Raw genomic sequence first — 25,121 nt, forward strand, 5'->3', positions numbered from 1 at the left:
GAGGTGAGAAAGTCTGGGCAGACCCGGCACTGTCTTGGCCCCAGACACGAACGCCCTAAATGGGCACCTCTCTGCCACTGCGTGCCATGACACCCACATCCAAGTGGTCCACACTGCTGGCTGTTCTGCTCCCAACAAACATACAGAAGAAGCTCCCCGGGCCTCCTTTCCTCCATCCCTTCTGTGGATCATCTGGCCTCAACCAGAAGCAGTGGGCAGCTGTAAGGGGCAGCTTCCCTTGCCATGGAGATAGGCTACTAATCAAAGCGATATGGCAGGCCTGTCTTGGGGGAAGGGGAGGCTTCGGGTCAAGGCTTCCTGCAAACAAGACAATCAGTGTAGACTGCCTCGGTGGGAATGGGTTTCCCATTTAAAAATAGAAAGCAGCCCCAGACCAGCGAGGCTCAAGATCTTGACCATGTCCTAATGTCGAAGCACCCTGTGTGTCCAAGAGGCCCCGGCCAGTCTCGACAGCCAGAAAGAATGGTGAGAAGGAAACGGTTAAAGCACCATCACTGCCCCCTCGACCGCCATCCATCTCCCTTTGGATGCTGACGGGGACCATTCAGACCCCTGAGCCCCCGAGCCTTGGAAACAGCAGAGCTCTCTGCAGAGACCTTTCCACATCTTCCTGGGAAGCTTCTTGGCAGTGGCCCCGAGGACCCAGAACAGAAAGTTCTCCCCGCAAAGTCCGTGGCGGCGTTACATGGTTCAACATCAGAAAGTGACACGGTGAAAACCACCTTCAAGAAGAGGCACTGTTGCCACTTCTGAGCCACTCCATCCCAAGAACCAGGGGACTTTTTCGCTTGATTGACCACAGAAAATGTCCCAGTGTCTTGCCTCCCCTGTGACAAGGTGAACTCCTTGATGGCAGGGACCCATTTTTTTCCAGGATGTTTCCTGTTCTTGGAATGTTCTTCTCCCTCTTGTGTGGTAGAATGTAATCCCTTAAAGGGTGGGACCTCATGTGGCCTTTCACTCTACTTTCCCAATGCACCCCAAATGTATTTTTATTTCTTATACTTATGGATGCTTGTGTCCTAGCTCCCTACCAGGTTGCAGGTAAGGGAGAGGTGACTGTCTCCTCTGAAGAGGGCCTCCAACCCCGGCCCCACGGTGCAGCACGGGGCCGTGTGCCCAGGAGCTCCTTCGGGAGTCTTTGGGGAAGTACCCAGGTCTGCACAGAACCCCCAAGTGGACGTCCCTGCGTAGCTGCGGGAATAATGATAGGGAATCGAACATATGACAGAAACATTTGTTTATTGGCCGTGTCATTCTTAACAGCTGGCTGCATCGAAGGGCTTTAGGCTTCAGGGCCGAGGGTGGAGACAAAAAGGCCTGCTATCACAATCTGACCTCCTACTCTGGGACCAAGCTGAACCATCCTCTACTCAACCTGACCTCGAGCATTCAATCTTTTCCAGATGGTCTCTGGGTCATCTGAAAGCCTGGGGAGGCTCTTGTGGATTTCCCCAATGAAGCTGAGAAAGTCCTAGAAGGCAAAGAGACAGGAAACCAGTAACAAGAACAAGGACCACAAGGACTTCTAAGACAAAGAGGAGGACACGCTCACTTCTCCTCCTTCAGTTCCTGGAGCACCAAACACTGATCAAACCTGCCGGGTCTTCTGTGTGAGCACCAGAAGAGCCTGGGTTTATCCCTACAAGGATGGCAATTGGTGTGGAAGATTTTGGCCACAGCCGTCAGGAAGCACTGCAAGGAAAGGGCGGAGGGGGGGGGGCTTTCCATGCGGCTCCTGGGGGCCAGACCTGGACATTCTAATTCCATAGAAGGCAAGTTCAGTGGATTTCTTGTTCTTCCTTCCACTGAAATCGTTATTGTCTATACTGGTTTCCTGATTCTCCTGACTTCCCTCTGCATCCATTCAGGTACATTTTGCATCAAGACTCTGAATTCCTCATACTCATTTGATGCAACCCACCAGCATCCCATTACTCTCCTACGTGGCATCCGGGTGACCTGTATCACAACCAACAGGTACCTTCCCAGTTTCCATTTCTTTGTAACTCTACAAAGTGCTGCTCTGAGTGTTTTGCTGTCCTTGGGCCTTCCTTGTGAGCACTGATCTGCTTAGTATGTGCCTAGCAGGGGAACCTCCAGGTCCAAGGGTAGAGGTATTTCAGTCCCTTTTTTCACATAGCTCCAAATTGCTTTCCAAAATGGTGCGATGGATTCCTAGACCACCACAAACCCCATGAGTGTGCCAGGCTTTCTGCAGCCTTCCAACAGTAACCCCCTTTGCCGGGGAGGGAGAGAAAGCTCAGGGCAGCTTTGGCTGCCATTTCTCCTGCTGGGAGGGATTTGGGGCAGCTGGCTTTAACAGCATACAGTTCTTTAGACAACTGTCTATTTATACCCTGTGACGACTCCCCTGCTGGGACATGGCTTCCGATCCTCCATATTTCTGTCAGTTGTCTACATATTATGGATAGCAGCTACTGAGTGGGGAGATTGGATATAAAATTTTCGTCTACTTGGATGCTTCCCTTGTGCTCATTCACCGGTTTTGTGTGTGCAAAACCTTCTCAAAGTCACATGATCAAAACGATCGATTTTATCATCCCAATCTATCCCAATCATGGGAATACCTTGACCCTTGCTAGACCACCTGTCAATAAACTGAATTAGCTCAGGGAGAATCACAGAATTCTGGGATGAACCCATGGAAGCCCCCCCCCATCTCCCAAAACTTGACCCCTCAGCTGTGTAAAGAAGAGATTCACTAGGAGCAGCTCAGGGAACCAGAAGCACTACCCAATGATGGCCTATCATCGCCACCATCTTGATCAAAATAATAATAATAATAATAAACGGAAAAATAGTCTTTCTCTAGCACTTTAACATTTGCAAGTGCTTTATAGATAGCATCTCAGGAGGTAGGCACGATGATCGTTTCCATTTTATAGATCAGGAATCTTAGGCAGACAAAGGCTACGTGACTTACCCGGCATCACACGGCCAATAGCTCGATTCAATTCGAGTCAATAAACATGTATTAAGAGCCTCCTATGTGCCAAGAACTGTGCTAAGGGCTGGGGACAGAAAAAGAAGCGAGAGATAGGCCCCTGCCCTCAAGGAGCTTACAGTTTGATGGGGGAGACAACTTGCACAAAAATAGACAAAGAGAAGGCTCTGTATGGGATCAATAGGAAATCATTAAAAGAGGGAAAACCCTAAAATTAAGATGGTGGAAACATTAATGCTTTCTGAAGAAGGGGAGACCTTAGTTGGGACTCAGAGGAAGCCACAGAGGTCAGGAGTTGGAGCAGAGGAGGAAGAGCATATTGCAGGTCTGAGAGACAACCAGATACAATGCCTAAAGCTGAGATGGAGGGTCTTTTTCCTGGGACAGCCAGGAGTTCAGGGCTACCGGATAGAAAAGTACATGCTGGGCAGTGAAATGAAAGAAGACTAGAAAGGAAGGAGGGGGTTGGGTGATAAAGGGCTTTGCATGCCAAAGAACATTTCCAAATATTCATGTGGGTACGTGCATCATGTGCGTCCTCAGATACACCCGTCCCCCAGAGTTTAGTGAGAAAAAGTATAGATTAAAGTCAACACGGTATCAGGGAGTAACAGGGAGAATAGAAAGGTGACTCAAGAGGCAGAATAGGGTCAGGGATTGGTCAGAAGCAAAACACAATCTGACTCTGCAGGGAGGATCACAAACTGGAGAACAAAGAAAAGAGAGAGATGATAAGGAACTATAACCAGGAACAGGTTGAGAGGAAGAGGAGGGACAGAAGCAGACTGCACCATGCATATAACTCATTAATGTTCAGCACCTCCCCCTTCCCCACACCTTTGCTGTTAGTCTCTGTAAAGAAGAAGTAGGGTCAAAGAAAGGAAAAAGTATAAAAAGGATAGGGCAGAGAGAAATGTACAATAAATAATTATAGCACTGAATCAGAATGGGAAGAATTCACCTAGGAAATGGAGAAAGGGAGCAGAATGGCCTAAAACTTAGGATCCAAAGATATTTTAGAAACGAGAAACACACTCAAACAAATTCCGTCTGAGTTACCATAAGGGTCAGGAGCAAAAGGCTGAAAATGCAAAGGAGAGAATAACACAACTGAAAGCAGCTCTTCTGCTGCTCTGAACTGACAAACACATAAGACTAGAGGTTGGGTGCGAAGGGGAAAAAATGATCCAAGGGATAAATCAGTACTGTATCTGCTTAATATAGGAGAGAAAAAAGCCAAATGGCCAGCACAAACATTAAAAAGAACAAGTCAAAACAGATGATGGAAATCAGTGAAGATGATTTTTGTTCAACAAAATACAAATGAAATTGACAATTGATTACAACGGATTAGTATCCACATATAACTAAAGTAGTCCAAGTGACAGAACAAGAAATGAAGACTTTCCATAGCCCAATCTTTGAAAAAAAAAAAAGAAGTTACAAATGAACTCTGAATGAAAAATAAATTTGACAACCAGATGGATTTATCAGTGACTTCTATCAAGCATGAAAAAAAAATATGATTACAAAAATGACAAGTTTTTATACATAAAACAGTGGCAGTATTGCTTTGATTACTATTCCACTTCACAGGAAAAACTGGAAAGGGAAGGAGGTGTATATATAGTATCTGATCTGGATGGGATTCTTCAGACTAGCAGGTTACCGTGGCTGGGAGGATGGCAATATGTTCCAAGATTTCCAGGGTGGATAAGTGCAATGTGTGGTTTGGGGCCAGCTGGTTATCAAGAACTAAGAATAAAGCCAAAAAATCCTCTGGGAAAAAAATGAACACAACTAGAGTCTTGATACCTAAAGGAGAAAGAATCATAATCAGAAAAAGAAAACTATAGGCCAGTGTCCGTAGTGAATAGCAATTTTCAAATTTTTAAAGTAAAACATTAGCAAGCAGCATATAGCAATACATAAAAATAAGCCAGCAGAGAGATTGAGAACTTCAAAGAAATGCAAAAAAGACTTGTAGCATCTTGTGATGTCTCTCACTTGGAAACTTGCTGTTTATCCAGCAGAAAGATAAACAAGAAGGAAATTACACAGGGAATATGGAGACTTTTGAGTGAGAATTTTAGACCACAGTTTTCAGACTCCAATGAGCCTAAAAGCACAAGTCTTAAAAATATCCTTTTTGTTTTTGGTAATGTGACCCCAAAATGGTCACCAAAAATGCAAGTAGAAAGAAAAAGGCCTAAATGGGAGATGAAAAATGTTATCAATGATGGGGATATCAAAGACCAAATCACAAAGACAACATTAATGAGGATGAGAAACACAAGACAATGTCAGAATGTTTATGGGCTGAGACTTCAATGCTTATTAGAGGAAAATTAATACCTTAGCTTAGACCATCTCCATTAACATAAGAGTAAGAGAACACTAATGACTTAAGGGGCATGCGATGACTTAAGCAGCACAAGGTCAGGGAGGGAGGACAAGGCCGGGAGTCAGGGACACCTCTGACACATGTGGCCTGTCACGGAAACTCTCGGGGACCCAAGGGACTGTCTGAGACTCCAAGTTACAGCCGAGTTCTTGACTGGCACTTGGATAAGGACTTCCCAGGCTGAGTGTTCCCTATCCTGAGGAAACCGCAGCTGCTGATGACACATAAAAAGTTTTAAAGGAACTGAGTACATAAGCAGCGAGTTAATATTCCCAGGGGTGGCTTAACCTCCAGGACCAAGCAGACTTGCGAGTAATGTGTACCACACGTTAAAAAACCAAATCTCTGTACGCCACCGCCAAACGCTTTTCAAGAACAGAGGAGGAAGGCACCAACCTCCATCTAGAGGATACAGAAAGAACCCCAAAGTAATATAGCTTCATAAATACGGATGCATTAATACCAAACAGGTAAGGACACAGCAGCTAGAGATAGGGCGTATGTTTGTTTGTTTTGCTTTTGTTTGAGATGTGGCTAATAGGAAAATGCATTTTGCACCATTTCACATGCATGACTGATAGCATCTTGTTTGCCTTCTCAATGGGTGGGGGAGGAGTGAGAGGGAGAGAGAAAGTCTGTGACACAATTTAAAAAGGAAAGAATATTCAAAATAAATCGCAAACTTTTCAAACACTAAAAGGAGGAGGACACTGCAGCTGCTCCTGCTAGCTATTCCTTCAGAACCTAGCGAGGACAGCCCTCCGGCAGCCGGCGAACCCAGAGAAATACGGCTTATTGCCAACCTGCGCCCAAGGGCCACTCACTTTGGTATGACGATACTCGTCCATTTTCTCTTTGAGCAGTGCTGACTCGAGGAAGGTCTTTTTCTGGCGCACAAAGGTCAGCTGGGAGAGTTCTGCTCTCTTCTTGGTACACTCTGGGCACCGGGAACAGTCGTGCTTCTTAACCGCTGACACCTTGAAATTAGAAATTGGAAGGAGAAATGACCGGATGCCATCAGCCCTAGTTCCGTCGTCGTCGGACTCCTTTCTGAAAGTAACGATCAATAACCCATACGTGGAAGCAGAAGGAGTAACGACAGCTGACATCTTTATGGAGCCTAATGGGAAAAACGTACTTTTGCTACATTAATCCCCACCATTATCTCGTCAAGTGAGGAGAGTGGGTTTCCCCGTTTGACAAATGAACACATTGAGGGGAACCGTGTCCGCTGAGGTCACAAGAGCTGGTTCAGAGGCAGAGATGAGACACGAGCCTAGGTCCCGGGGGTTGAGAGAGAGGCGAGTTATCCTCTGATAACAACAGGAGCCAGCATTCATACAGCATTGTTTGCAAAAGCCTTCCCAGAGAGTAGCCCAGGTTTTCCTTACAACAACATAGGCAGGGGGAGACTATCTCACTCTCCCCCTACAGGTGAGGAGCCCGAGGCAGAAAGAGGTAAAGTGACTTGCCAGGGTCACCCAGTTACTGAGTGTCTGGGCCTGGGTGCGAAATCAGGTCTTCCTGTCTCTAGGCCCAGCCCTCTCTGTACCGGACCACCAGCTGCTCCAAAAAGGGAACTAGAGCACTGGCTGCACCCTGCGCCTGCCATTCTTACCCATACTGGCTACTGGCCTTTAAGCCCTTTCGGAGGAATATGACATTGACCTCATCCAGCAGAGAGATGGGCAGTTGTCAAGGCAAGGTATATCTTCCTCGCATGGGGAGGGGTCTCTAGAAAATTTTGATCAGTACCGAGGTCCCCGGAAACAGACGAGAGAAGGACAAAATCTCCAAGTGGGGAAGGAGCGCCGAGTCTGTGGACTTCCTGAACAAGACGCCGCAATCTAGGCCCCTTCTCTCTTTGCTGCTTTTGGCCTTACTCCCCATCTTGAAGTCTTTGATTCAGTGACCCTGCCCTTCTGGCTATTGAACAAGACAGCCCGTTTCGTGATGCCGGGCGTAATTTCTGGCTACGCTCCACGCCTGGAATGCTCACCCTTGTCATCCCCGCCTCTCGGCTTCCTTGGCTTCCGTCAAAATCCCACCGTCGGCAGGAAGCCTTTCCCAACCCCTCGTGATTCTAGTGCCTGCCCTCTGCTCCACACTGCTGATTCATCTTCTACCCGGCAACGTGTTTGCTTACTGTCCCTTCCAGTAGAGTGTGAGCAGGGGCTGCCTCTGCCTCCCTTTAGTTTCCCAGCACTTCACGCAGTGCCTAGCACATAGTAGGTGCTTAATCAATGTTTACTGGCCAACCAACTGACCAGATTCACCTCCTCATTGCAGCCCCTACTCCCCACCTCCCAGGTTCCTTTGGGATCCTAATTCTCTCATTTAATGTGTGAGCTGCCCCTGTCAGCTTGGTCATCTACCCTCATCAGTTGAGAAAATAAGTCATTTGTGCCTTTAGCCAAAGCTTTCGGGAAAATGTTGGCCGGCACAGAGACAGCTGCAGACCCCGAGATCCTCTAAGAAAGACCTCGATCCGGGCTCCTAGCAAACCATTCTTGGCTGATGTCTGCTATTCAATTGGGCCCAGATCCACCCAACTGCACTGGGACCGAGCCAATACTTGCCCATTTCTTTCCCAAGAAGGCCTTTCTGAAGGAAAGGCCTTACAAAATCTGGATTCCAAGACAATAGGTAAGCAGACGTTAGCAGACGGCACACCCCAAACACAGACGGAACAAAACTCCTTTCCAAGATCCTTTGGTTGACCTCCTGGCCTTAGTTCATTCAAAGACTTAGGCCCTCTAACACTGTTCCTACATGCTATGCTTTTCTCCACCTTCTCTACGATTCACTGTTGCTTCTCTCCCCAAAAAAGATAATAAGTGAGGTAGCTATGGATTCGCATTGTTCTCTATAAACCATATCCTCTCTTCTTTCTCTTCAGAATTGTCAAAATTGAGCAAGAGCTTCCTAAAAGGAGCATTTTAGTCCTTCCTATCCCACAGATCCACTCTGACTCCTTGGAAACGTACCCACCCTTACCAAGTCTAGGGTGCCTATCAGCCCTGACTTGGCACTGCCCTCCTCCCTCCCCCAAATCCTAAGCTGGCTGGGGGTGGTGCCCATACGTGGAAATCCTGACAGGAGGGGGGCTGAAGCAGGTGAATCATTTGCGCTCAGGAGTCCTGAGCTCTGGTGCCCTGAGCTGATTCGGTATCCAGACTACGCCTAACATGGTGAAGCCCCAAGAGCAAGGGGCCGACAGGCTGCCCGAGGAGGGGCCCAGGTCAGAACTGGAACGGGTCAGAGCCCCAAGCAACATCGGCAGTGCCGTCGATCCAGAAAGGGGTCGCCTTATTTCCAGTCCAGGTGAGACTCGGAGGCCAAAGTCTCAAAATCAAACCAACCAACCAAAAAAGTCCCACTTTTAAGATGGGGAGGTCACTTCTTCCTATGGTTCCCATCATTCCCACCAACACACCCACTCGCTACCCCAAGCAAAGTTCCTGGAAAGAATCAGATCGGGAACAGTGTTTCCCCTTGTAGGCGCTTTGGCCTTTGAAAACCTCTTTGTTGGTATCCTCTGCTTTCGTACAAACTTCGTTGCTAAAAAGTACATTTCCCTCTCCTCCCCTCGCCCCCCACACAAGTGGCCCTTGGAACAAAGGAGGACAGGAGGGTTAACGGGCAGTGGCAAAACAACCCAGACTCACAGCAGGTGAGTCTGACTGGACCTGCCCAATGTTTTCCCCACTGACACCCCCCACACACCACCTAAGAGAAGGGAGGGAGGGACCGCATTATCTCAACTCTTCTGGGTCAAGCCAGAGCATCCCAATTAGGCAGAGCTCACTCTGAGCTTGCTGGGTGTGTCCTTTGATGCTCCTTCGGGATTCCTGGTAACCAGCCCCTTCGTCCTCACGATGACTGCCAGCCCCCCTCCCCTCAGTGTTCTTCCAGGCTGGCAACTCTAATGTGGCTTCCCTTTCCTACACTGAGCAAGAAGAGATCAGCCATTCCTTGGTGACTCCAACTGTGCTGGGGGCCGCCTTGCCTTGGGACTTCCTCATCCCCACCCCTCACCTCCATCTACCTGGCTGTTTCCATGATTGGTTTTCATCAAGCCCAATGTCACAAGATCTGGGAGGCGGGAGAAAAACATGGGTCCCTTTGAGGATAAACACATCAGAAGGCTTTCCTTTTCTGGTGCTTCCAAGCTCCAGTCACTGTACCTGGCTGGGTGCGGCCCTCAGGTTCTGCTGAGAGATTCTGTTTATCAGCCGATGAGGAACGACGCAGTCGTTCACCTCGTCCGTCACTGGCTTCTCCGCGACCAATCCCTGCGGCTGCCTCTGACGGCCGCTGCCGTTCGCCACCCGGGAGTTCAGCTGACGACGGAGCAGGTTGATCTTCGTGGCACAAAAAGCCTGCACGGCATCCCGCTCACTCTTAGATGCTTCCGTGACATCTGTCAACAACACATGCCCAAAACAAAAATGTCAGCTACGAGCGCAGGTTCAGGAGGGTCACTTATTTTCTATCTTCAGCAGCTTCTGTTTTTATCACTTGGGAAGGAAAAGAAGAGAAAACCATAGATTTCCTAGAGTGACAGGCAGAGCGCACCGGAAGGGAAAGCATCATAACATGGCAGAAGAGACCTGGATACCCAGGTTTTGGAGGACCTGGGTTCAAACCTGGCACTACCACTTCCTGGTGGGGGAGAGGGGAGAGAGAGAGAGAGAAAGAGAAAGAGGGGTGGTCAAGGAACACGTCACTCTCTGGCTTCGGTTCCCTCTTCTTCAGAATAAAGTGCCTAAGTCACATGGTGGCTCACATGTCTATTCAACTCTGCCGGGAAGTACCCCAAAATGCCACAGAATCACATTAGGGCACCATCCACATCCGACGGCCTCGGTCTCACTGGAATCAAGGTCTTCCCAGTCTTTTTGGAATAATCCTTGTTTCGCCCATTCATTCAAGTGCCAGACTAAGATAACACAGCACATGTGTCTCATGGGAGGTGATCAAGCGAAGAGTAGGAAGAGATCCTGAGGAATCCAACTCTGCCTAGACTGGCAGGGGAATCCTTAGAAGGAGCTTAGGTCAGACAGGGAATGGCTGGTTTGGGGAAGATCTATCTCTGAGGCTGCTGACGCGACCTTTGTCCCACTCAAGAGAATAAAAGGTCCCTACACCTCAGTCCTGCACATTGCTCGGCCTTGCGCTTAGCATGCTGCCGACTGCTTCACGATAACTATCACTGTGAGGAGACGTTGGTTGGGGAAGAAGACCATTCAATTAGGGGGAGAAACATGGCTCACTGGATCTCCCTCCCAGCAGGAATGATTGTAGAACTCAACGAACTGTCTCTGATAGACATCATCCAGAAAAGCACGGGACGGTTGCTGTTTCTTTTCTGGGTGAAAGAATCCTATGGATCTCTCCCAGAAGTCATCTACACCACCCCTCCTCTCCCTCACCGAGAAGGGCAAACTTTCTCTGTACAGTTCCCAGCAAAATCCACCTCTACTTCCAACGAGCCAGTCAAGGAAAGCTCCTTCAGTTCTAAGGCTGCCCCTAAGGTACTCTCACGTTGTAAAACAAGAATGTTAGAGAATTTGGAGTTAATTGATGCTCACAGTCATGTTCCCACGTCCCTGAGTTCCTTGGAGCTGCCTTATGAGATGATCCTATGTTAGGGTCTGGTAGAGCTTTCCCAGACATTTCTCCATCACTGGGCACAGGTCGTCAGCCCACTTGGTTACCCCAGAAGTACTGCTGGGAACGGTCTGGGGTGGAGACAGGGCCTTTGCTTTGGGCTTTATGGCACATACTTCCAAGTCTAAAAGGACATGGAATCACCCCTCTATCTCTAGTGATATTTATGTCTAGGGAAGAAAAGGGGATCGGAAAGGCCCAAATTTTACTCTTTGTCCATTCCTTGTGCCAAACGGTGCAGGCCTTTGAGTCACTGAACTTGACGGGCTGTAGAGAAGAAAAGGATGTCAGACATCAGCTGGCAGATGGATAGTTTTAAGGAGAAGGAGTCTGATACCATTGCACGCAGAACTCCTGACTCCTCTCCGCTGATTTCCTGCTGCCTTTCCCCTGTTCTCTCACACATTTCCCATGTGCTTAAACCTCACCAACGGACAGGGACTCTTCCATACTGACGCTGGCCTTCCTGGCTGCTCCACCACCAAGACCCTCCATCTCTCACCGCTGGCCATTATCTCTCCCTGTCTCCTAGCCCCAGAATGCATTCCATCATTCATTCAACTCTCCTCAAAAATACCAGCATCTTCAAGAATCCTTTCACGACCCCTCTTAATGCTAGGGCCCTCCCCCTCTTAATTACCTCCTGGTCGGTTAGCCTGTATGTGTGATGTGTGCCTGTCTGAACGGCAAAGTCCTTCAAGGCAGGGTTGGAGTTTTGGGGACTCTATGTACGCTCACGGCTTAACGGAATGCTTGGCACACGGGGGGTGCCTGAGAAGCGTAGATGGACGATGATATACCCACGGGGAAATGCAATCTAGTGTGAAATAAAGGAAAAGAATGAAACCAGATCTCTTCATGCAAAAGAGGAGCAGAAAAATCCTATTTCAGGTGGTCAATAGAACTAAAATCTAGGAGAAAGAATCCATGAGAATGTAGATGAAGAAGGCCGTGCAGAGGTCCACGAGGATGGCATCAAGAACAGGGCCATTTTTAAGATCATCAAGCAGAAAAGTAAGGAAATTCAATGCATCTTGAAAAATAAAGGCATGGCAATGTTCTTGGCTACAAGGGATAGAGGCTCACACACACTGAGAAGAGGAAGACAACCCACAGAAAGAACCCTGGATTCCGAGGCTGGACGCCTGCTTTAGCCACCTAGTATCTACGTGCCCATAAGCTGGTCACGGAGCTTCTGAGGGCTCAGTTTCCTCCGCCGGAGAACAAGAGGGTTGGATCAGCTGTCTCTTTGAGCTCTAAAATGTCAAAGTTTGTCCACAATGAGGAAATGGCTGATGCTTCTGGGCGCTTCCTTAAAGTTCACTCTGCGATACCTGGCCATTACCTTCCCTGTCACAGGACTTGCCCTGGGGTTCCAAGTCGAAACCACAAGTGTTTTTAAGGCTCACACGAGCCAACGCTGCTCTTCCTTTCTGAGAAGCGCACTGTTGCTTCCAGCCCCATTGGAAGTGGGGCTGATGGCATCCGTTCACGTATAAAGAGCAGGGGATGCTGTCTAAGGAGCATATGCTTAACATCACCTACAGCCAGAAAGAGGGGATCGAGGCAAGACAATTACTGGACGTGGGTTTTCCTTTGCTGGAAGCAAGTGGCCTTATGGTCTTGGAAAGTGAACAGAGCAAAGCTGTTCATTTCCAGATGAAATCTATGGTTGTGTTGTTGTGTTGTGCACAGCAGGAAGGAGCCTACCTGCCATTTACCCAGAACAAAACAGATGGAGAAAATGAGCCACCCTGTGACAAGGGGGGTTTCCATACTCCCCAATCACATGCCTCACTCAACTAAGGAGACTTAGTGAAACTGGTCCAAAACACAAGCGCAAGGTCAAGAACACTTGGGGTGGGGGAGGGGCTGGGGACGCTGACGGTAGCCAAGACAGTTTCCAAGTCGACCAAAGCAGGTGTCCCTGGGCCACCAACAGGAGCCCGGGGGGGACGAGGACCACTGGCTGATGTTGGCATCAGGGCACCCTCCCCACAGCTCAGTGATGCATTTGAGCCAGGACTGGAACCAGATCTCCTGGGCTTGAGCACCAGGCCTCTTTCCACTCCATCACACTGCGGCCAAGCAGAGAACCCAAGGCCTCAGTCTCCAAATACGGTTCTATCGGAACTCGAGACGAGCGCCAGCACCGAAGTTACTGCAGCGCAGAGAGAGGAACGTGGAAAGGCCGAGCTAGGTTCGAGTCCTGAGTCTGAAGAGCCGGGGGACACACAGGGGGTGGAATTCAGAAAGAGATCACCCATCCTCCACACTCCACAGAGCAGTGGAGTCAGGCCTCCCGGCCCTGCTCCTCACCACCCCCTCCCTGGGTCCTTTGCTATTTGCCAAAGCAAGGGAGGGGACAGGATGATGCTACCATCGCATCCGTCCTCTGAAGGGATCACTCACGATGGCAACAAACCTTCCACTTGTGCAGGGAAAAAAGAAAACATCTGCCCGGTACCTCGCTACTCTTTCCTGGAGCATTTTCTCTGGTTCTGCCTTAGCCGGAAGCACAAGAAGGCCAGAACCTCAGCATTTTGTCCCAGCAAAGAAGAAGAGGCACGGCAGCCTCTTCTCCACTTTCCTTCTGCTTGAGAAAGAAGGCGGGCTGACATTTCTATAACGTTTTCAGGTTTACAAAGGCTTGTTTCACGGCAGCCCCGGGAAGGGAGACAGCGCAAGGATACTGTCTGTGTTCCAGAGAAGAAACGGAGGCTCAGAAAGCCTAGGCGCCTCGCCCAGGGTCACACAGCTATGGACAGAGCAGAGGAGGAGCTGGTTACCGCTAAGTCAAGGCCAGGCTTACCTGCGTGGCTTGTGGGGCCCGCCCGGGGCTGTCCGTTGGCACTTTCTTTGGCCTTGAGATGCTGGATCCACCTCTGACTCAGTTTCTCCTGTAGAGCGGCAGAGTCCAACGGGTCCAAGGGCTCATCTAAATTACGACAGGGAGATGTCAGCTGACTATGGTAGAGGCTAGCCGCCAAAGACCTCACAAGGAGGCTCTTGTCACCACAGTCTTTGAGGCCGTCACTGGTTCAACCTCAGGAAGCCATCATAAGGTTTTGTTGTTACTGGGATGAAGCTGACTCAGAACCTGATCGATCCCTCTGGGCGGCCTCCCCTCGGTGAGAATGAGCTTCCTAAGGGCAGGGACTGGTTGGCTTTACTGTGAGCATTTTCTACAGTGATCTGCACATGGGGAGAACCTGAAAAAGCCTTTCTGGCCCATTCTTTATGGCCATGGTCAGAATCTCCAGTAACTGAGTCGGAAGGATTATAAAAGTCTAAAGGAGAGACACTTGGGGGCCGGGGTTATGACCTGCCTTCCTGGGAGGATCCATGCAGGGCACTCTGCCCTCTGAGCCCACATTTGACTTCCTGAGGACATTCTACCCGGTGGGGAGCCCCAATCAATACGCTAGATCCCAGAACACTAAACCGCTCTTTAGTCCCCTGTTTGAGACATCCTAAAAATCAACACAAACAGCAGTATTGAGGAGGGCTTCCTCGCTGACTGCAATGAAAGGAACAGGCTCCCGCAGAGCCCCTAAATTGGAAAGTACCTCAAGAGACCAAGCACTTGAACGGAGAAAGAAGCAGACGCCACTCAGGAGAGGCGGCAAAAAGCCAGAGCTCAGAATGGCAAAGGTTAGAAAGGACCAACGGGTGGGCTTTCTTTGCTGAACTGTACTTCTCTGATACCAGGGAAGGGGCTGTTGAGGTTGGGGAGATGTCACTGGGAAGGGATGGCAAGGGGAAAAAATCCATCATCCTTTTTGAGAAACTGAGAAATTTTGAGAAAAGATGTTCTCTCATCCCAGCGTCATCCTCCAGGCTACAGCATGTACCCAGGTCCCGCTGCCCAAAGAGCCGAAGGACGCCGGGCCCAGAACGTTGCCCTGTGCACCTCTTTTAGGAATCGGAGCCCTTGCCAGCCACTCGTTTCTTTCCCCAGTTGCCATTTGAACCTTTCTGCTTGGTCTGTTTCCTAAGGAGATGCAGAAATGCTTCTTTGCTCACACAACCCTGAATTTTCTTGAAGTCCCCTATCGGGCCACGCCTCGTCATTCTTTCCCCCTCCCTGTCACACTGCAGAACTGTCCTGACAGACAAATCTCAAGGACTGGTGCCAGTGGAGAGAGTGGCCTGTGGAAACGGGTCATCCCAAATAGAAAATTCTCCCCAGTCAGTACTAGCCGGCCCTGGAACGAACCCCATCGTGTTCCTGGAGCAGGTTTGTTTTTTGGATTACCTTCATCGCACGGGAATATTCAACGTGGCCTGCATTCCCTGATCTAGAAGAAGAGAGTACGGCGTCATAGAAAGGGGACCAGACAGCCCTGTTTGTAGTGGCTAGAAGCTGGAAAATGAAAGGATGTCCATCAATTGGAGAATGGTTGAGTAAATTGTGGTATATGAATGTTATGGAATATTATTGTTCTGTAAGAAATGACCAGCAGGATGAATACAGAGAGGACTGGCGAGACTGACATGAACTGATGCTGAGTGAAATGAGCAGAACCAGGAGATCATTATATACCTCAACAACGATACTGTATGAGGATGTATTCTGATGGAAGTGGACCTCTTTGATAAAGAGAGCCTTAATTGATCAAAGATGGACAGAAGCAGCTACACCCAGAGAAAGAACACTGGGAAATGAATATAAACTGCTTGCATTTATGTTTTTCCTCCCAGGTTATTTCTACCTTCTGAATTCAATTCTCCCTGTGCAACAAGAGAACTGTTCGGTTCTGCAAACATATATTGTATCTAGGATATACTGCAACCCATTCAACATGTAAAGGACTCTTGCCATTTGGGGGAAGGGGTGGAGGGAGGGAGGGGAAAAATCGGAACAGAAATGAATGCAAGGGATAATGCTGTAAAAAATTACCCTGGCATGCGTTCTATCAATAAAAAGTTATTAAAAATAAATTAATTAATTAATTAATTAAATGAATTAAATAAATAAATAAATAAATAAAAAAGAAAGGGGACCAGATTTCAAATCAACAGAGGTGGACTCAAATCCTGCTCTTCTCAATATTATGCATGTGACCTCTTACAAGTCACTTCCCCCATGTGGGTCTCAAATGACTCATCTATCGGTCCAGGGTTGGCCACCACATTGTGGTCCCTTTTACTTCTCGATCCCATGTAGGCCCCTAATGCACGTACAACTCACAGACGGGACCGCTGTCAGGAAGGGAGTGAAACCGAGATAGAAAGGGGATAGAAAGAAGGGTGAAGGACTTTGCTGCGTGGCAAGGGGAGGTGAGGAAGGAGGTAGATATCCACCTGAGGAGCTGCTGAAGTAACAATTTCTGGCTTCCCAGTGGCCTTCCCTGCCCCTCACTGTACTTTCTTCAGAAGAGCTGGGGCCTCTTCACCAAGGCACCCGGTGGGACCTTTTATCTCTACTTGGCCCATGTTCTCTGAGGAAACAGAGAGCCAGACGTCTCATTTGTGGAGGGGGCATGTCAGGGGTTGCTTCTGTTGCGGTCTGCAGGTTGCTGATGTCCGTGGTGAACCTGTCAGTGGCAGCAGGGCTGGCCTCCCGATACTAGAGAAACATGGGCAAAGGTGGGAGGTGGGAGGAAGTGCAACCCTGAGCTTGTGGCCAACAGAACTGACTTAGCACGGTGCCCGGCATGTAGGAAATGCTTAATAAATATTTGCCCATTGATGGACTGCCTCACAGCCCTCTCCTGGCCCCTCCCACTGGGATTTCTTTACCTTCATCCTTGGAGCTCGGCATCAGCCACTTGCTCACAGAATGGCTCCCGGAGGCACTGGACTCAGTCTGGTCGTCATCGGAAGCCACCAAAGAGCCACAGGGTTTCCGCTGCGTCGGGTGACATTTTTCCTCTTCTCCCACCACCATCTCCTCCTCTCCTTCCTTCTCTGTGAAGGACTCAAAGCTCTCACTGGAGTAATTAGAAGGAACACTGCTATCCTCCGCTTGTGACTGTGGAGAATCATCTCTGGGCATCTCGGGTGAGGCTCCACCGGGGACCACGTAAGGCATGGCTGCAAGAACAAAAAGAAGCCCTTGGCCCTCTGCTCCCTGCCCCGCTCTGCCCACTCCCTTGGCACGACTAAGGAAAGAGAAGCAGCACAGAACCAGCACCACTTATGTGGCCGGCGGAGAGGGACAAACACTGGAGACAACAAACGAGAGCTTCCCCGGCCGCGTCTCGTTAGGAGGCACATCTCTGGCATCCGCCTGATACGAACACGTGCGAATTAGCTCCCAAGAAGATAAAAGACTTGGTGAGAATCGAGTCTCTGCCACTTAAGACTCTAGAGACAGTTGTGAAAAAATATGGGGATGTTCCTTTTTCTCTTAAAGTGAATGGGGAACAGCGAGGACTGGAGTGAGGGTTAGGAAGCAAAGTGGCCCCGTGGGATAAACAACTCCCAGATTTGTTTCCCTGCACCACAAGATCGAGGCTTAGTTTTCTAGTCGGTTCCCGGGGCCTTACGGCTAAATGACACCCACCTGCCCAACAGGAAGGGGTGGGTAAGAAGAGGGAGTATTTAAGGAAAGAAGAAGAGGGTCACTTATTAGGTAACTGGGTCCATTCAATTTCAGTAGATGAACTCTACTTTGAAGGTGAGCCTCATTTTGCATCACAGGTCTTAAAGCATCCATGGTCTGGAGCTAGTGTGGGCCAGCGTGGGCCAGCAGAAAGTGGGCAAAGATACAGCTACAATATTTACTTCAGAAACCTTGACAAAGGGATTAAAATGGGCACATAAGTTGGCTGCATCTCCTGGACCTAATGGAAGCTAAGCGCTGAGGCTACAAATTCAGGTTTCTATTCTGAAAGTTACTTGTGTGGGAACCCAGAGTACTTCCCACGGGCTAAATCTTGTCCCAAGGACAGCAGCGCTTGAGCCCTCTCAAGTTGAAACAGTGTTTTATGTACATTCTCCCAGTGGCTCCTCACACCGTCCCTGTGCTACCATCCCTCCCCCAAAACTCCCTGATGTGATTGCTCATGATCATACAGCTACAAAGTCTCACAAGCAGCATTTGAATTTGGGTTTCTCAAGCACAGAGTCCAGCCCTATTACTCCCACACCACACTGCCTCCTCTCCTTACTAGATGTGAAAATGTGAATCCCCCAGAACACTCAATAGCAACTTGTCCCATTCCTTTAGTTTTCTGGGCTGAAGATGAACCAGGAAAGTGTTTCTGTTTCTGCTCTTGGGGACAAAGTCTTCTCAACAAAATAAAAACAGTTCCCATTCCTGTCTTAGTTGGGACAATGATGATCTACAATGTGAAACTGTCTTTCGGTAACACAGAATGTTGCCCAAACACAAGGTCGTCCTTCTGAGCAAAGCTCCCCATGCTCTATGTGGGGAGGGGGAGGCAAAGTGGACACCGGATCACCCCCTGTCAGCTCTTCCTGGGGGATGCCCTTTTTTCTTTATCTGGCCCTCATCTCGGCTCCTTCTGCCCCACGTCCCATAGGATAAAACGTCATCTACTTATCCTTCTCCTTGTGCTGAAATGGGCAGAAGGGGAACAAAACTATTGAACAGTGGGAATGGGTACTGGAAAAGACCTCAGAGACGAGGGATTCTCTTTTTTAATCTTTTTTCCCCACTCAATAAAGTTTTATTTTTTCCAGTTACACGTAAAGAGAGTTTTCAACGTTCGTTTTGCTAAGATTTTGCGCTCCAAATTTGTTCTTCCTCTCTCCCACTTCCCTACCCCCTCCCAATTCAGCAAGCGATCTGATCTAGGTTATACGTGGAAAATCATTTTAAACATATTTCCACGTGAGTCATGTGGTGAAGGAAAAATCAGAACAAAAGGGACTCACCACGAGAAAGAGGGAAAAAGTGAAAATGGTGTGGTTCAATCTGCCTTCAATCTCCACAGTTCTTTCTCTGGATGGCACCTTCCATCCCAAGGCTAGGAGAATTTTCTTGGACCACCCTGTTGCTGAGAAGAGCTAAGTCAATCATCACACAATCTTGCTGTCACTATGGAAAATGTTTTCCCAGCTCTGCTCACCTCATATAGCTCATGCTGTTCATATAAGGCTTTGCAGGCTTTTCTGAAAGCACCCTGCTGATTCTTTCTTTTTTTTTTAATTAAAGCTTTTTATTTTTCAATACACATACATAGACAATTCTTTAACATGAGCCTTCGCAAATTCCCAATTTTGTGTTCCAATTTTCCCTCCCTTTCCCCACGCCCTCTCCTAGATGGCAAGTAGTCCAATATATGTTAAACATGGTAGAAATACGTTAAATCCAATATATGCATACATATTTATACAATTATTGTGCAGCACAAGAAAAATCAAATCAAACCAGTCAAAAAGAAGAAGAAAAGAAGAAGAAGAAGAAGAAGAAGAAGAAGAAGAAGAAGAGGAGGAGGAGGAGGAGGAGGAAGATGAGGAAGAAGAAAAGGAAAAAGAAGAGGAAGAAGAAGAGGAGGAGGAGGAGGAAGAAGAAGAGGAAGAGGAAGAAGAAGAAGAAGAGTAGGAGGAGGAAGAGGAAGAAGAAGAAAAGAAGAGGAGGAGGAAGAAGAAGAGAGGAGGAGGAGGAAGAAGAGGAGGAGGAGGAAGAAGAGGAAGAGGAAGAGGAAGAGAAGAAGAAGAAGAAGAAAAGAAGAAGAAGAAGAAGAAGAAGAAGAAAAGAAGAAGAAGAAGAAGAAGAAGAAGAAGAAGAAGAAGAAGAAGAAGAAAGTACAAGCAAGCAACAACGAAAAGAGTGAAAATACTATGTTGTGAGGCACTCTCAGTTCCCACAGTCCTCTCTGGGTGCAGATGGCTCTCTTCAGCACTGAACAATTGGAACTGGTTTGAATCCTCTCATTGTTGAAGAGAGCCACGTCCATCGGAATTGCTGATCATTTCTGACAGAACAATCATATTCCATTCCATTGTTCAGCCATTCCCCCCTTGATGGACATTCCCTCGGTTTCCAGTTCCTAAAAAGGGCTGCAACAAACATTTTTGCACATGGGGGAGCTTTTCCCTTGGACGAGCTCTTGGGAATATCGTGGCACTGCTGGATCAGCAGCAGACCAGGCATTCTGAACCCGGGGCGCACAGACCTCATTCTCCAGAGTCCATCAATGGTCTGCAGGGGCTCTGTGAACGCACTTAGGGCAGGAACGAATGACATGTTCCTTTTCAGTAACTTCTACATGATCTTGAGCATCTCCTTTGACCAGGGATGAAGGCAACAAACTGGATTCAGAAAAGGGGCCCATCAGCTTCCCCAGACTGACTGACAAAGGGGTTCGTGACCCCAAATGGTGGGGGGCCCTTTCTCTACAGTCCAAGTGGCTACCTGTCACCTAGGAAACCTCTGAGAACTTTGTTTAGGACTTCAGACCTAGTTCAGAGCCAGCACCAACCCCAGGCCCTGCCTTCAGCCACCTCCCCTTTCTCTCCTGCTCCTGCTCCTCCTCCTCCTCTTTTCTCCTCCTCCTACTACCCACTCTACTCCAAGTGTGGGGCAGTTGATTGAGTTCTCTGACCCTTCAAATGATTCTTCCAAGTTGTTGCCAACCTCTTCCATGACTAAAATGTGTGTGTGCCTTACAGCAGTCGGTACGTGACCCAGTATTTTCCTTTCCCTTCTCCCAGGTGATCAAGATAGCAGCTCTCTCGCCAGCCACTTGACTTGGAAGTCCCTTTTTGACCTCAGGAGACAAGAGGTAGAAGAGCTCTGGGAGATCACCCAGTCGCCCTTCCGGGCACTGCACAAGGAGAAAGGAGGGTCCCCGCCTAAGGACTGGTGGCTAAGGACCAGAAGGGTCCTGGGAGCAGAACCCAGGGTTCCGGGCCCTTTCCCCCACCTCCCGCAAAACAGCCCCTGCAATCCAATTCAGGGTGAACAAAGGGGGGAACACGTGCAGGAAATAACGAAGGCGGAATGAGCAGAACCAAGGGAAAGTTTTCTGCACTAACAGCAGGATTGTTTTAGCCACTTTGGGCCACCAAGTCATTCTGATGTTTACAAATATCCAAATGAATGACGGGCCTAGGAAGCAAGAAGCATCGGGGAAAGAACCGCCACCCAGAGAGAGAGATGGATAGATCTGTGACTAACGGGGGCCACGGGAGGGCAGAGAAAGTGAGGTGATAACTTTCAAAGGGAACTCTGGACAGTATAGATCTGCGGGCTCAGGAGCAATCCTCTTTCTTCCTATTTCTCTTTGTTAGGGAAATGCTTGTTTTCTTTCTCAAAGTCAGAACAACAACAACAAAAAAGTTGTGGAGAGCCCAGCCAGTCTGCCAGCCCTCTCAGGGCCACAGAGGAGCCAGAGGGACCCTCACTTCCGGCCCCCTCCTGGCTCCCCACCCGGGCCCCTAGGACACCAAGAAGGACACACAAACCAAGGGAGGCCAGTCCCGGTCGCCAAAGGCTTATTCCTGTGGGTATGGGGGAGGATGGGAGGGAGGGAGGGAGGGAAAAGGGGAGGCTGAAAGAGGAGATGGGAGAGGGGAAGAGAGAGACTGGGAGGGGGTGGGAAGCGGGGATGGGGGAAGAGAGGAGCTAGAGGGACGAAGCGGGAGGGAGAGAAGGCTTGCAGCTGTTGCTTTCCTTCATCATGTGTCCCCCGAAATACCTAGTGGGGTGCAGCTGTTCCCAGGAGGGGTCTCTCTCCGCCTCCCCAGGAAGTCTAGGGGACTGGTGGGGGGCCCCGGGATCAGGGTCCCGGGACAGGAATAATTCCTCCCCTCACCCCCACCCCCTGTACGTTTTAGGAAACTGAGGCCCGGAGGGAGAAAGGTCCACTTCGGGCCACACCGACCAGTCCCGGAGATCGGGGGGTCCCTCACGCGGTCACCGGAAGGGCCGGGCCCTCAGCTTTGGGGTTCTGGGGGAGTAACTGAGGGGGCCCGGAACTGCAGGGAGAGGCCCCCCATCTGGAAGCCTGGCCGCCGGGGTCTTTTTCGGGGTCTGTGTGGGGGATTGGGAGATGGCCAAAGAGAGGACCAGAGCCAGAGGGGGCGGGGGCGTCCCGGGGTGTGAAGGGACGGGGGACACCAGGCCTACCGAAATCAGGTCCCGGGGCGCGTGGCGGGGGACGCTTCTTCCTCCCGTCTGGACAGCAGCGCCGCAGCTTCTTCCTAAGCTCCGTTTTCCCGGCAACTAGCAGATGAAAGGCCCCTCCCCTTCGCGAGGCACTGGCCGGAGAGGGCGGGGCTTTTCCTCGCGATGGGGGCGTGGCCCTAAGGGACCTCGGCTAGGTTTAGCCGGCCCTGGGGGCGGGGACTACGGGAGAACGGGGGTGGGGCCCAGGAGGCCACGGTTAGGCTTCGCGGGCTCTGGGGGAGGGGCTTATCGGAGGATGGGAGCGGGGCCTGGGGCTGGCGGGGAGCACCAAGTGAAGGAGCTGGGGCCGGCCCTGCCCGGCCGTGAGGTCTGCGCTGAAAGCCGTCCTACCGGGCTCTGAGCCTGCTCGTCTGTCACTCCCTCCCTCCCTTTTTCGTTCGTTCCTTAGTTCCTTCCTTTCTTCCCTCCCTCCCTTCGTTTGTTCCTTCCTTCCTCCCTCCCTAATTTCTTTCCTTCCTTCTATCCTTCTTCCCCTTCCTTCCTTCCTCCCTCCTTCCCTTTCTGCGGCTCAGAATGATGAGGGATCCCCATTTAATAAAAGACTGGAGAGATCTCTAGGAGCAAAAGAAAGTTTATTGTGTGTTCTCCCGAGAAGCCTGCGGCCCCGCAGCCCAACAAGCATTGGAAGGGAGGAGGCGCCTTTGGGCACAGGTTGGACACTTTAAATAGTCCCCAAGGCAAACGCCCCGCCCACCACTGACCCTCATCCTCATTGGCTGAGGTTCTTAAATGGTGGGAACTACCCAGGAAACTAAAGGTTGGCCAATAGGTACCTGGCTGCTCCTATTTAATTGAGGAGGTAGAAAATGGTGTCATGGAGAACAGCAGGAAGGGGACTTAGGGATGTCCTTGAGTCAATGCCCGAGGACTATCTTCAGGCCCACTGCAGCTCTGGGGTGATGAAGCCTTACTCCATTTTCACAGCTGTCTTGAGAGATCTCGCTCCATTTCGTTCAGCTTTCCTTCGTTCTTTCCTTCTTCCCCTTCCTTCCTTTCTTCCTCCTTCCCTTCCTTCCTTCCTTTTTTCTTGTTTCCTCCAATCTTTCTTTTCTGTTTCTCCTTGCTTTTTTCTTCCTTTCCTTTCTTTTCTTGTCTTTCCTTTTTTCTTCCTTCTTTCTTTTTCTTTTCCTTCTTCCTTCTCCTTTTCTTTCCTTTCTCTTTCTTCTTATTTCTTCCTTCTCTGTTTCCTCCTTACTTCTTTCTTCCACTCCTGCTTTTTTCTTTCCTTCCTTACTCCTGTCTTCTTTGTTTTTTTTTTCTTTCTTTTCCTTCTTTCCTTTCTGTTTCCTTCCTTCTTTTCTTCTTTTTATTGTTTTCTCATCCCTTCTTCCATCCTTTTTTCTTTGTAAGTTTTCTTTCCCAATGGGGCAAGGAAGCAGGTTGGAGTAGGGGATGGCCACCAGGGAAACTGAGGCAGAACAATTCAGGGAAACTGAGGTATTACAATTCAGGGAAACTGAGATATTACAAGAAGAGACAGAGAGTGAACAGATTGATAATCGTTTTATGAAATTATGAGACAGAGTCAGAGAGACAGAGACAGAGAAAGACAGAAAGGGAAAGTGAGAGAGACAGAGACAGAGAGAAAAAGAAATAGAGAGGGAGGAGAGAGAGAGTGAGAGAAAGGGTGGGGAGATGGAGACAGAGAGGGGGGAGCAAGAGAGAGAGGGAGACAGAGAGTGAGAGAGGCAGACACAGAGAGACAGACAGAGAGAAAGTCAGAGACAGAGGGGGGAGGAGAGAGAGAGAGTGGGGAGATGGAGAGACAGAGAAAGATCTATAGACACACACACACACACACACACACAGAGGGAGGGAGAATTGGTTCAATCTGTATACAGACACAATCACTTCTCTGAATATGGATAAGATTTTTCATCACAAATGCTTCAAAGTAGTTGTGGATCATTCTGTTGCTTAGAATAGCAACATCATCTCAGAACATTGCTGTTACTTTGTATATAATACGTTTCACTTTACTTTAGCTCAATGAGGACTTCCCAAAGTTTTTTCCAAGAGCAACTTGCTCATCATTAAGCAGTAACATCCCAGTGTGACGACCGCGCTAGCACCCCGGACACCCCAGAATCAGCCAGAGTCAGGATAAGCAAAAGTCCTCAGTCTTTCTTCTTGGTCTTTAGGGTTAGAAGTGAACAGGATGGAGGCAGAATCTCCGTGACCACCTTCTCCCTTGTCTACTGCCAAAGTGACCCTGGCTACTCTTACTCCAGCCTCTAGTCCCTCCTACAATCCTCTGTATACACCAATCATCGAGCCAGCACAGGATAGTGGGGAGGGCTATTTTCCAAGAATATGCCAGTAGAATATTGTCCAATCAGTAGTTAGCCTCAAGTGCTCAGCTGTCCTGACCTCAGTGCATTGACACAAGAGTTTCAGCCCTCTACATCCCAGGACAATCACACACTACAATTTATTCCCCAGTTAATGGGCTTCCTTTTGTGAGGGGCAATGGGGCACTGCTCTCTCTTTGAGATGTGCCACGGAGCCTGTATGTCACATCAGCGGGTAGGGAGGGCCCAGGAGGTAAAAAGGAGCTTGGCCTCTGAGGCAGGAGGTTGTGTCTGGCAGGAGTTAAAGCAACTAATAGGTATTTAACATATTCTTTAACATATTTCACATCTATGGGAATAATAGCAAAGGACATTTGAAAGAACAAAAATCAGGTATATGGGACTACCTGTCATCTAGGGTAGAGGGTGGAGGGAAGGAAGAGAAAAGTTGGAACAGAAGTTTTTGCAAGGGTCAATGTAGAGGGTCACAGTCAGTGGGGGATCTCTGGGTGAAATATGAGAACCTTCAGCCCAGAGAGAACCTGCTCACAATTTCTGGTTCACTCCCCATCTCCCCAAGGGCTCTCGGCCTTCCTGAGGAGTGGGGGGGGGGGGGGGGAGGGCGGTGACAACCTGTGTTGAGATTGAAGCAGAGGG

At 49.2% G+C, this 25,121-nt stretch overlaps 1 protein-coding gene across 1 annotated transcript; it reads right to left on the reverse strand.

The window, feature by feature from the left end:
- Positions 1 to 1,244: 1,244 nt before the first annotated feature.
- Positions 1,245 to 22,208, reverse strand: LOC127542585 (uncharacterized protein C8orf48-like). The gene is made up of 6 exons (XM_051968314.1): positions 22,114 to 22,208; positions 16,812 to 17,105; positions 13,879 to 14,004; positions 9,581 to 9,816; positions 6,218 to 6,370; positions 1,245 to 1,495 (listed from the first exon to the last, which is right to left on the reverse strand). The coding sequence occupies exons 2-6, from the start codon at positions 17,101 to 17,103 to the stop codon at positions 1,391 to 1,393; spliced, it is 912 nt and encodes a 303-aa protein (XP_051824274.1). The 5' UTR covers positions 17,104 to 17,105; positions 22,114 to 22,208; the 3' UTR covers positions 1,245 to 1,390.
- Positions 22,209 to 25,121: the final 2,913 nt, after the last annotated feature.

This window comes from Antechinus flavipes, chromosome X (assembly GCF_016432865.1).
Source record: "Antechinus flavipes isolate AdamAnt ecotype Samford, QLD, Australia chromosome X, AdamAnt_v2, whole genome shotgun sequence".
In the NCBI taxonomy this organism is placed as follows: domain Eukaryota; kingdom Metazoa; phylum Chordata; class Mammalia; order Dasyuromorphia; family Dasyuridae; genus Antechinus; species Antechinus flavipes.

What these genes read in the sequence shown, in the direction of transcription:
- LOC127542585 (XM_051968314.1), bottom strand. Translation starts at nt 17,103, where the DNA reads ATGCCTTACGTGGTCCCCGGTGGAGCCTCACCCGAGATGCCCAGAGAT. An exon ending in GGGCCCCACAAGCCACGCAG is followed by an intron (nt 9,817 to 13,878) that starts GTAAGCCTGGCC and finishes TGTTGTTGACAG; the next exon opens with ATGTCACGGAAGCATCTAAG. An exon ending in TGAGGGCCGCACCCAGCCAG is followed by an intron (nt 6,371 to 9,580) that starts GTACAGTGACTG and finishes TCTAATTTCAAG; the next exon opens with GTGTCAGCGGTTAAGAAGCA.